Consider the following 11,755-nt stretch of genomic DNA (forward strand, 5'->3'; position numbering starts at 1 on the left):
AGGTCAGTGTTGGAATAGAGCCATGTGTAACGTTAGTAATAGCGGAGGTTAGAATCGAGCCGTAGTGGAGCTTTGTAGCCACAGGGACGGGCAGGGAGTGCTTTGTGGTTTCCTTCAGAAGGCGACTCCATCTTGAGACTACGGGTTGACTCGGAAACGCCAGGTGCTTACGCTGGAAATGGCGGAGACACTTGGCCGTGACACAGACCGTGAAATCCACCCAAGAGCCAAACCACAAAGACAACGAACGGGCTGATCACCGGAGATCGAGCCCCGAATTAAACCCACGCAGCGGCATGCTCGTCACCGAAACGGGGACTAGTCAGCGTGGAGCTCGACCACCACTCTATAGACCTCTGTGCTGGTTCCTCATGTGGGTGTGGTGGCGAGGAACGAGCCTTTATATGAAGGGGTCGGTTGCGTGTCTGAGTGTCGTCAGTTGCGTGTCTGAACGTGGTCAGGTGTGTCTGAATGTTCTCAGTTGTGTGTCTGTAGTCAGCTGTGTGTCTGAACGTGGTCAGTTGTGTCTGCAGTCAGTTGGGTGAATGTGGTCATTTGTGTGTCTGTAGTCAGCTGTGTGTCCGAATGTGGTCGTTTAATATGGAAGGTTCTCTGAATAAAAGATGCGCCACACGGTCTCACAGAACGACTTAATCTTTATTCATTCAAAGCGTATTCTGTAAACATTTCCAAAAAACCGGTAAGGGAATGGTGCAACTTTACCATGTGCAGGGTTTAATATTGAAACCAGTTTCTAGACTTGAAGTGAAAGTTGTCTACGTCAAACTACACTTGATCCCGACACAAGGAATGTCTCTGAAATAAGACCAGGCTTAGATACACATCAGACCAGTCTGATACCAATACCGGTATCAGACCAGTCCAACCCGTCCCGTCTTAAGTATTAAAACTCTCCCCACACTGTCGCTGGTGGGTCAACACTGAGGTTATTTATGAGGTTGAGCTTTGTCTAAAAGAATAATATACACTGTCGATTGAGTTCATTTATATACTTTAAGATCTACATCTATACTTTTAAGATCTACGTCAGATTTTAATATATTAAGCTAATTTACCGTCTAATAAAATGCCCAATGTGCAGAATAAGTCACTATTGGTAGAATTATTGAATTCACAGCAGCAAAACTAAAAAGTAGTTCATCAGGAAATGCTACATTCTTAACCTGAATGTGGAGGTAAGTTGTAAGAAACTATTTAGGATCATCCCAGTGCCACGACTGTTAAAACGATTTAGATTGGCACAGTAAAAAAAATAAAAATAAATCAAACCATATTGCTAATATCCCATTGAGGTTAATATTCCCAGTTAAGAATAACACACCGATGGGCGTTGGTCCAGACTGGAGGAAGACGTGTGTAACGTTACCCAGAGAGGTCAATGCGGAGGGCCGCCGGGCGACCAAGCAAAGGTACTGCAACCCAGCCGTCCCAAGTTCTACTGAGCATGTGCAGAATCCCAGGCGTCAAAGTGAGGACCCCAGCAGAGACCCCATGGTGGGGGGACGGGGGGGTGGGGGTGGGACGGACATCAGGGTTGGCACACCCTGGTCCACGATTGGTCCAGGACGTTTTATTTTGATCTCTTCATGGCTCTTCATTGTCCTTTTCTTCAGTCTGTCGATAGGAAGCATCCCATAAACAGGAAGTAGCCGTATGTGGTGGGGGGAGGAGGGGAGGTGGGGGGTGAACAGGAAGTAGTCCAGGCTGACCTCAGACGTGAATGACGGTGTCGTCCTCTTCGTCTCGGGGGTCCTGCGGGGGGGGGCCTCGGCTCCTCCTCTCCTCCTCCTCCTCCTCCTCCTCCCCCCCACACGGACCCATGATGTAGCGGCAGTCTCCTCCTATCGCCATGGCAGCGCTGCTGGCCATCAGCCAATCGGACGCTGACACCGTCCCTGGCTCCTCCTCTCCCTCCAGGTTGACGTAGAGCTGGGGTTGTTTGAGGGGGGGGGGCGGCGGCGGCGGGGAGACGGCGGCCCCCAGGCCCTCCAGCTGCTCCAGCAGCCTCTGGAAGCTGGGCCGGCACTTGGGGACGGGGCTCCAGCAGCTGTGCATCACCTCGTAGCTGGGGAGGGAGGGGGGGGGGGGGGAGGGGAGGAGGAGGAGGAGGTTACCATGGATACCGTGCATGTGAGGATGTCCTCATTATTACATCTGATGGGATGATGTCATGTGATCATGTGGTCACATGTAAACTCCACGTCAGTGCAAAGTTTAAAATAATAATGTAGGAGGAGATGTACATATGGACTCAAAACGTCTTAAATGTTTTTTTCGTGGCCGTTTTTTGGGGGTTAGCAGGTGTGGAGGACGGCTGGTCGAAGCAGCCTCACCTGCCCGAGTCTCTGATTGGACTCTGGGGCTGGGCGGGGCGGGGCTGCACACCTGTGCTGTGCTGTGGTGTATCGAGTGGTCAGAGTGCTACTGGTTAGGACCGGCCATCTGCACACACTCACAGGGAGATCTCCTGCATGGATCACCATGCAGCTTCATGTATCAAATGTCTGACAAACTCTCCAATAAACCAGTTTCCAACAACACCGCCCCTGTGCCTCGTGCCTGGAGGACCCCAGCGACTAGGTTAGGTGTCAGCTAACTTAACCATTAAATGTTCTGGCTACAGCCCCAGCATCTACGTAAGGACAGGTGAAGGTTAATGTAATGTAGTGTGTAGTGGAATATTAACTATAGTTGAATACAAAATCCATGTTATTGCACCGTAGCAAACACTCAGCCATTGTTTGTAATGAATATCATGGCCTCCTGATAATATCTAGCCCTGCTGATAATATCATTATCAGCAGGGCTATTCGGGTGCCGTCACTGTTGTACAGTAAGGAGTGTAGTTCAATAACGTACTCACATGTATAGTCAGGCTTGTAGTTTGTGTGTATTTTAGTGAGGAACTCACATGTACAGTATGGCTTGTAGTTTAATAAAGTACTCACATGTACAGTATGGCTTGTAGTTTAATGTGTAGTTTAATAAAGTACTCACATCTACAGTATGGCTTGTAGTTTACTGTGTAGTTTTATCAGGTACTCACATGTACACTATGGCTTGTAGTTTAATAAAGTACTCACATGTACAGTATGTCTTGTAGTTTACTGTGTAGTTTTATCAGGTACTCACATGTACACTATGGCTTGTAGTTTAATGTGTAGTTTAATAAAGTACTCACATCTACAGTATGTCTTGTAGTTTACTGTGTAGTTTTATCAGGTACTCACATGTACACTATGGCTTGTAGTTTAATGTGTAGTTTAATAAAGTACTCACATGTACAGTATGTCTTGTAGTTTACTGTGTAGTTTTATCAGGTACTCACATGTACACTATGGCTTGTAGTTTGGTAATCACAGATATAATATGATCCAACGGTTGTATAGTATGACCTGTAGTTTAATAAGGTCCTCACATGTGTAGTATGGCTTGTAGTTTGTTTGTTGTTCATAATAATGTACTCATACGTATGGTATCGTAGTTTGGTGTGTAGTTTAGTGCTCACATGTCGTCCCGACAGTCCGGGGGCTGTTTGAGCCGCTCTCCTTTGATGAGGTACTCGTAGACCTCGGAGTTCTCCACCCCGGGGTACGGAGTCTGGCCGCGGGTCAGCACCTCCCACATGGTCACCCCGAACGCCCACTAGGGGGCAGCACAGACACAGGGGCTCAGTGCAGGCAGCACAGACACAGGGGCTCAGTACAGACGGCCACAGGCCACAGGGGACCGCACGGTGTAGACCATCTAGTGACGACGTCTCAGACAGACAGAGACGGACCCCCAGACAGACAGACAGACAGATGGATAGGCAGACAGGCAGTACAGACAAGCAGCTAGAGACAGACAGGCAGTACAGACGCGTAGCTAGAGACAGGCGGCTAGAGACAGACAGGCGGTTAGACAGGCGGCTAGAGACAGACAGGCAGTACAGACGAACAGCTGGAGACAGATGGTTAGACAGGCAGTACAGACGAGCAGCCAGAGACAGACAGGCAGTACAGGCGGTCAGTAAGCAGTACAGACGAGCAGCTGGAGACAGACAGGCAGTACAGACGAACGGCTAGAGACAAACAGGCAGTACAGACAAGCAGCTAGAGACAGACAGGCAGTACAGGCGGTCAGTAAGCAGTACAGACGAGCAGCTGGAGACAGACAGGCATTACAGACGCGTAGCTAGAGACAGGCGGTTAGACAGGCGGCTAGAGACAGACAGGCAGTACAGACAGGCAGCTAGAGACAGACAGGCAGTACAGACAGGCGGTGCAGGCGGTCAGTGCAGGCGGTCAGTACCACGTCGCTCTGACAGGTGTACAGGTTGTCGGCGAGGCTCTCCAGGGCGATCCACTTGACGGGCAGCTTGGAGGCGGAGCCCTGGCGGTAGTAGTCCCCGCTGTACATCTTCTTAGAGAGGCCGAAGTCCGCCACACACACCGTCATGTCCTCGTTCAGCCTGCAACACACACACACACACACACACACACACACACACACACACACACACACACACACACACACACACACACACACACACACACACACACACACACACACACACACACACACACACACACACACACACCGTCATGTCCTTGTTCAGCCTGCAACACACACACACACACACACACACACACACACACACACACACACACACACACACACACACACACACACACACCGTCATGTCCTCGTTCAGCCTGCAGCACACACACACACACACACACACACACACACACACACACACACACACCGTCATGTCCTCGTTCAGCCTGCAGCACACACACACACACACACACACACACACACACACACACACACACACACACACACACACACACACACACACACACACACACACACACACACACACACACACACACACACACACACCGTCATGTCCTCGTTCAGCCTGCAGCACACACACACACACACACACACACACACACACACACACACACACACACACACACACACACACACACACACACACACACACCTGCTAGTGTGACAGACAGACAGAAAGCAAGTGTAACAGGCAACAGACAGACAGACAGACAGACAGACAGACAGACAGACAGACAGACAGACAGACAGACAGACAGACAGACAGACAGACAGACAGACAGACAGACAGACAGACAGACAGACAGACAGACATGCAGGCAGACAGACAGACAGACAGACAGACAGACAGACAGACAGACAGACAGACAGACAGACAGACAGACAGGCAGACTGACATGCAGTTGCGCGCGGCCAGGTCTCTGTGGAGGATGTTCTTGGTGCTGAGGTAGTCCATCCCCCGGGCCACGTCCACCAGGAAGCCCAGCAGGGTCTGGACAGACAGCTCCTGGACACACAGACAGGTTCATCAGACAGACAGCTCCTGGACACACAGACAGGTTACTCAGACAGACAGACAGGTTACTCAGACAGACAGCTCCTGGACACACAGACAGGTTACTCAGACAGACAGACAGGTTACTCAGACAGACAGCTCCTGGACACACAGACAGGTTACTCAGACAGACAGCTCCTGGACACACAGACAGGTTACTCAGACACACAGCTCCTGGACACACAGACAGGTTACTCAGACAGACAGCTCCTGGACACACAGACAGGTTACTCAGACACACAGACAGCTCCTGGACACACAGACAGGTTACTCAGACAGACAGGTTACTCAGACAGACAGCTCCTGGACACACAGACAGGTTACTCAGACAGACAGCTCCTGGACACACAGACAGGTTACTCAGACACACAGACAGCTCCTGGACACACAGACAGGTTACTCAGACAGACAGACAGGTTACTCAGACAGACTGTGTGTGTGTGTGTGTGTGTGTGTGTGTGTGTGTGTGTGTGTGTGTGTGTGTGTGTGTGTGTGTCTCCTACGTAGGGCTCCTCCCCCAGCCGTGACAGCAGCAGGAAGGTGTGCAGGTCTCCGTGCTTCATGAAGGGCAGGATCACCATGGGAACGGGCAGCCGCTGCCCCGCCCTCCGGTGGAGGCTCACGCCTGTTGGAGCAGCGGCCTGTCAATCACACGCCCCTCAGCCAATCACTGGGGACCTCTTGTCCCTCTGTCAGGGACTTTACATCCAACCCATGAGAAAAGGTCCCCACAAGTACTGAGTGAGTGAGTGTGTGTGTGTGCATGTGAGTGAGTGAGTGTGTGTGCATGTGAATGAGTGAGTGTGTGTGTGTGTGTGTGTGTGTGTGTGTGTGTGTGTGTGGGCATGTGAATGAGTGAGTGTGCGTGAGTGTGAGTGTGTGTGCATGTGAGTGTGTATGTGTCTGTGTGTGCATGTGAATGAGTGTGCATGCGTGCGGCGTGCGTGCGTGCGTACGTGCGTGCGTGCGTGCGTGCGTGCGTGCGTGCGTGCGTGCGTGCGTGTGTGGTGCCCACCTATCAGCTTGATGACGTTGGGGTGGGTGAAGTCCTTCATGTACGCGGCCTCTTTGAGACACTGCTCGATGTCGGAGGAGGAGTCCACGTCGGCTGGAGAACACAACACAACCAATCACCGACCAGTATGACAGCAGAGCCATGAGTCCTTCAGCCAATCAGGACCCCCCTCCCTCCCCTCCCCCCTCCCCCTGATGTCATCACCTACACTTTAGCACCTTGACAGCCACCTTCTGGACCGAGTCGCCCGTCTTCAGTGACGCCTCCCGCACCGAGCCAAACTCCCCTGCGCACACGCACACACACACACACACACACACACACACACACAAGTCAAACCAAACTCACCTGAACACAAGCACATTACTACACATTCAACCTGCACTGTGTATGCTAGTGGCCTCTAGTGGCTGCTGTTGTAGCTGCAGGCACAGGAAGGTCCTTTTAAGACCACCGTCAAATCTCATCCTGGATGGATGAGGTTCATCCATGCCATTAATTCATGAGAAATATTCTAGTTCAGACATTCAAGAGACAGAAAAATGAAAGTGTGTGTTTGACCTTTGCCCAGCAGGTGACCGAGGGTCAAGAGTCGCTCCTGGATCAAAACATCCTGAAGTTTGGTCTTCAGGTCTTCGTTGATCCCCAGACTGTCCACTAGAGGGAGACACAGAGCACAACAGACTGTCCACTAGAGGGAGACACAGAGCACAACAGACTGACCACTAGAGGGAGACACAGAACACAACAGACTGACCACTAGAGGGAGACACAGAACACAACGTTGGGGTAGTCTCATGTTGGGGTAGTTAGTCATGTTGGGGTAGTGAGTCATGTTGAGGTAGTTAAGTCTCATGTTGGGGTAGTGAGTCTCATGTTGGGGTAGTTAAGTCTCATGTTGGGGTAGTTAAGTCTCATGTTGGGGTAGTTAGTCTCATGTTGGGGTAGTGAGTCTCATGTTGGGGTAGTTAAGTCTCATGTTGGGGTAGTTAAGTCTCATGTTGGGGTAGTTAAGTCTCATGTTGGGGTAGTTAAGTCTCATGTTGGGGTAGTTAGTCTCATGTTGGGGTAGTGAGTCTCATGTTGGGGTAGTTAAGTCTCATGTTGGGGTAGTTAAGTCTCATGTTGGGGTAGTTAAGTCTCATGTTGGGGTAGTTAAGTCTCATGTTGGGGTAGTTAAGTCTCATGTTGGGGTAGTTAAGTCTCATGTTGGGGTAGTGAGTCTCATGTTGGGGTAGTTAGTCTCATGTTGGGGTAGTTAAGTCTCATGTTGGGGTAGTTAGTCTCATGTTGGGGTAGTTAGTCTCATGTTGGGGTAGTTAAGTTTCATGTTGGGGTAGTGAGTCTCATGTTGGGGTAGTTAAGTCTCATGTTGGGGTAGTTAAGTCTCATGTTGGGGTAGTTAGTCTCATGTTGGGGTAGTTAAGTCTCATGTTGGGGTAGTTAAGTCTCATGTTGGGGTAGTTAAGTCTCATGTTGGGGTAGTTAAGTCTCATGTTGGGGTAGTTAAGTCTCATGTTGGGGTAGTTAGTCTCATGTTGGGGTAGTGAGTCTCATGTTGGGGTAGTGAGTCTCATGTTGGGGTAGTGAGTCTCATGTTGGGGTAGTGAGTCTCATGTTGGGGTAGTGAGTCTCATGTTGGGGTAGTTAAGTCTCATGTTGGGGCAGTTAGTCTCATGTTGGGGTAGTTAGTCTCATGTTGGGGTAGTTAGTCTCATGTTGGGGTAGTTAGTCTCATGTTGGGGCAGTTAGTCTCATGTTGGGGCAGTTAGTCTCATGTTGGGGTAGTTAGTCTCATGTTGGGGCAGTTAGTCTCATGTTGGGGTAGTTAGTCTCATGTTGGGGTAGTTAGTCTCATGTTGGGGTAGTTAGTCTCATGTTGGGGTAGTTAAGTCTCATGTTGGGGTAGTGAGTCTCATGTTGGGGTAGTTAGTCTCATGTTGGGGTAGTTAAGTCTCATGTTGGGGTAGTTAGTCTCATGTTGGGGTAGTTAGTCTCATGTTGGGGTAGTTAAGTTTCATGTTGGGGTAGTGAGTCTCATGTTGGGGTAGTTAAGTCTCATGTTGGGGCAGTTAGTCTCATGTTGGGGTAGTTAGTCTCATGTTGGGGTAGTTAGTCTCATGTTGGGGTAGTTAGTCTCATGTTGGGGCAGTTAGTCTCATGTTGGGGCAGTTAGTCTCATGTTGGGGTAGTTAGTCTCATGTTGGGGCAGTTAGTCTCATGTTGGGGTAGTTAGTCTCATGTTGGGGTAGTTAGTCTCATGTTGGGGTAGTTAGTCTCATGTTGGGGCAGTTAGTCTCATGTTGGGGTAGTTAGTCTCATGTTGGGGTAGTTAGTCTCATGTCGGGGTAGTGAGTCGTGTCGTCTTACGGGTGCTGTCCGGTACGTCCGGGCCGTGTCTGTTGAAGGACCTCGCTGCTAAGAAGGAAACGCTGTCCGGTCCCGGGTCCTTAAACACAGACCTGGAACACAAACACACCGGGAGGAAGACTGATGAAGGACACACTGGAGCTGTGATGAAGGACAGACTGCAGCTGTGATGAAGACTGTGATGAGGGACAGACTGTGATGGTGACAGACTGTGATGAGGGACAGACTGTAGCTGTGATGAAGGACAGACTGTAGCTGTGGTGAAGACTGTGATGAGGGACAGACTGTAGCTGTGATGAAGGACAGACTGTAGCTGTGATAGAGGACAGACTGTGATGAGGGACAGACTGTAGCTGTGATGAAGGACAGACTGTGATGAGGGACAGACTGGAGCTGTGATGAAGACTGTGATGAAGGACAGACTGTAGCTGTGATGAAGGACAGACTGTGATAAAGGTTCTCCAGGACTCACCCGAACTGCGTCTCCTTGTCCCACCGCTGCCGTAGGACCATGAGGACCACCCCCACCATGGAGAAGACCAGAACGCCCAGGGACACGCCCACCCAGAGGTGGCTCCGCAGGGGGGGCGCTGGCACCGCTACACACACACACACACACACACACACACACACACACACACACACACACACACACACACACACACACACACACACACACACACACACACACACACACACACACACACACACAGGAAACGGTTAGTTACGTATTGGTACATTCTTGAATAGCAACAGGCACACACACACACACACACACACACATGTCCCAGCATGAACCTGGTCTTACCAGCAGCAGGGAGCACAGTGATTGGTCGGCTCCAAGGCCCACAGCCAATCACAGTGCAGGCTGAGACCTGGAAGGAGGAGTTAAAGAAACGGCCCGCCCCCGACAGACGGGCAGCGTTCTCCTTAAACAGCAGAGCCTCCTGAGACCAGACACAGGAACATTAACTAAATACATTAATAAACATAACACAGACTTCTTAAATAGATCAGACACACAGGAACATTAACTAAATACATTAATAAACATAACACAGACTTCCTGAGATAGATCAGACATACAAACGTTATCAACTAAATACATTAATAAACATAACATAGACTTTGTTAAATAGATCAGACACACATGAACAATATCAACAGAATACATTAATAAACATAACACAGGCTTCCTTAAATAGATCAGAAACACATCAACGTTATCAACTAAATACACTAATAAATATAACACAGACTTCCTTAAATAGATCAGACACAGATGAACTTTAGCAACTAAATACATTAATAAATATAACACAGACTTCCGTAAATAGATCAGACACACATCAACGTTATCAACTAAATACACTGATAAACATAACACAGACTTCCTGAGATGGATCAGATATTAATTATTATGAACTGTATCAATTCTATGAACACGGATATTAATATATAAATACATAGAAACCTTCCTGAAAATACACACAGATTATAAACAACTAGGTATCGATACACACAACACACACACACACACACACACACACACACACACACACACACAGTGGCGTGCGTCTGACGACCAACCTGTCGCTCTCCTCCCAGGCTCCACTGCAGCTTGTAGGCCAACAGCTGGCCCCGGAGCTCCGCCTCCGACAGCCCCGCCCAGCCCAGACGCAGATCCTTCTCCCCGAGGTCAAAGGTCAGGTTCCCGGGAGCGACCGAGGGCTCTGTCGGGTCAAACCACAGACAGAGAAGCGCGCTAGATGGCTAACAGTGCTAGCGCTCCCTAGCTACGTCCGCTTCGTGGACAGCACTGGGTTAGTGGTTAGGGTTAGTGGTTAGTGGTTAGTGGTTATATAACCTTAAGGACCTTAAGGGGGCGTGTAGTACCGCCCGCTTCCTGCAGGGGGCACTGGTGGACAGGGTTAGACTTTCTATATTTTACCATGTTTACATTAGAACGTCTCCTTTGTTTCATTATTTATCTGCTTCTGCAATCTGAGAGATGAAGCCTAGAGAGTGAGAGAGCGAGAGAGTGAGCAAGAGCGAGAGAGAGAGAGAGAGCGCGAGAGAGCGAGCGAGCGAGAAAGAGAGAGAGAGAAATAGAGCGAAAGAGAGAATCTGGGACTTGTTGATTGAGGCCACAAACAAAAGCTGATTGTTCTGTGAGACTAGACCTCACCACACAGACACACACACGCTGTGGTAGTGAGCTGGTCAGGGGAGTTGTTAGCTGGTAGTTAGCTGGTCAGGGTGGTAGTTAGCTGGTAGTTAGCTGTTCAGGGTGGTAGGGAGTTGGCGGTTAGCTGGTAATTAGCTGGTAGTTAGCGGTTCAGGGGGGTAGTTAGCTGGTCAGGGTGGTAGTTAGCTGGTAGTTAGCGGTTCAGGGGGGTAGTTAGCAGTTCAGGGTGGTAGTTAGCTGGTAGTTAGCAGTTCAGGGTGGTAGTTAGCTGGTCAGGGTGGTAGTTAGCTGGTAGTTACCGGTTCAGGGTGGTAGTTAGCTGGTCAGGAGGGTAGTTAGCTGGTAGTTAGCTGGTCAGGAGGGTAGTTAGCTGGTAGTTAGCTGGTCAGGGGGGTAGTTAGCTGGTAGTTAGCTGGTCAGGAGGGTAGTTAGCTGGTAGTTAGCTGGTCAGGAGGGTAGTTAGCTGGTAGTTAGCTGGTCAGGGGGGTAGTTAGCTGGTAGTTAGCTGGTCAGGAGGGTAGTTAGCTGGTAGTTAGCTGGTCAGGGTGGTAGTAAGCCGGTCAGGGTGGTAGTTAGCTGGTAGTTAGCTGGTCAGGGGGGTACCTGTCTGTGGCGTCTGGAAGCCCAGCCAGGGGGAGAAGGGGGAGGGGCCCAGCTGGTTGCTGCAGGCCGCCCGGGCCGAGTAGTTGGAGTAGAAGGAGAGGAGGGGGAGGTGGAGGCGGTGGGGGGGGACAGAGACGCTCCGCTCAGACACTCCTCCACC

The 11,755-nt window shown here is 50.2% G+C and overlaps 1 protein-coding gene across 2 annotated transcripts in view; it reads right to left on the reverse strand.

The window, feature by feature from the left end:
* Nucleotides 1-638: 638 nt before the first annotated feature.
* Nucleotides 639-11,755, reverse strand: part of tyro3 (TYRO3 protein tyrosine kinase) — an 18,165-nt gene continuing 7,048 nt past the window's right edge. Inside the window, exons 7-19 of one of the 2 annotated variants that reach the window (XM_084481646.1) lie at nt 11,596-11,755; nt 10,395-10,537; nt 9,613-9,751; nt 9,277-9,403; nt 8,805-8,896; nt 6,996-7,091; nt 6,643-6,720; nt 6,435-6,527; nt 5,923-6,044; nt 5,262-5,371; nt 4,315-4,474; nt 3,530-3,666; nt 639-2,086 (exon numbers count right to left, since the gene is read on the reverse strand). The exon at nt 11,596-11,755 is cut by the window's right edge and continues 12 nt beyond it. In XM_084481646.1, the coding sequence (XP_084337772.1) occupies nt 1,732-2,086; nt 3,530-3,666; nt 4,315-4,474; nt 5,262-5,371; nt 5,923-6,044; nt 6,435-6,527; nt 6,643-6,720; nt 6,996-7,091; nt 8,805-8,896; nt 9,277-9,403; nt 9,613-9,751; nt 10,395-10,537; nt 11,596-11,755 (1,812 nt within the window). In that variant the 3' untranslated portion in view covers nt 639-1,731. Of the gene's footprint in view, nt 2,087-3,529; nt 3,667-4,314; nt 4,475-4,763; nt 4,931-5,261; nt 5,372-5,922; nt 6,045-6,434; nt 6,528-6,642; nt 6,721-6,995; nt 7,092-8,804; nt 8,897-9,276; nt 9,404-9,612; nt 9,752-10,394; nt 10,538-11,595 lie in introns of those variants that run through there. The other variant, XM_084481647.1, reaches the window with a different exon arrangement.

Source organism: Micromesistius poutassou, assembly GCF_964030765.1.
Source record: "Micromesistius poutassou genome assembly, chromosome: 17".
In the NCBI taxonomy this organism is placed as follows: Eukaryota; Metazoa; Chordata; class Actinopteri; order Gadiformes; family Gadidae; genus Micromesistius; species Micromesistius poutassou.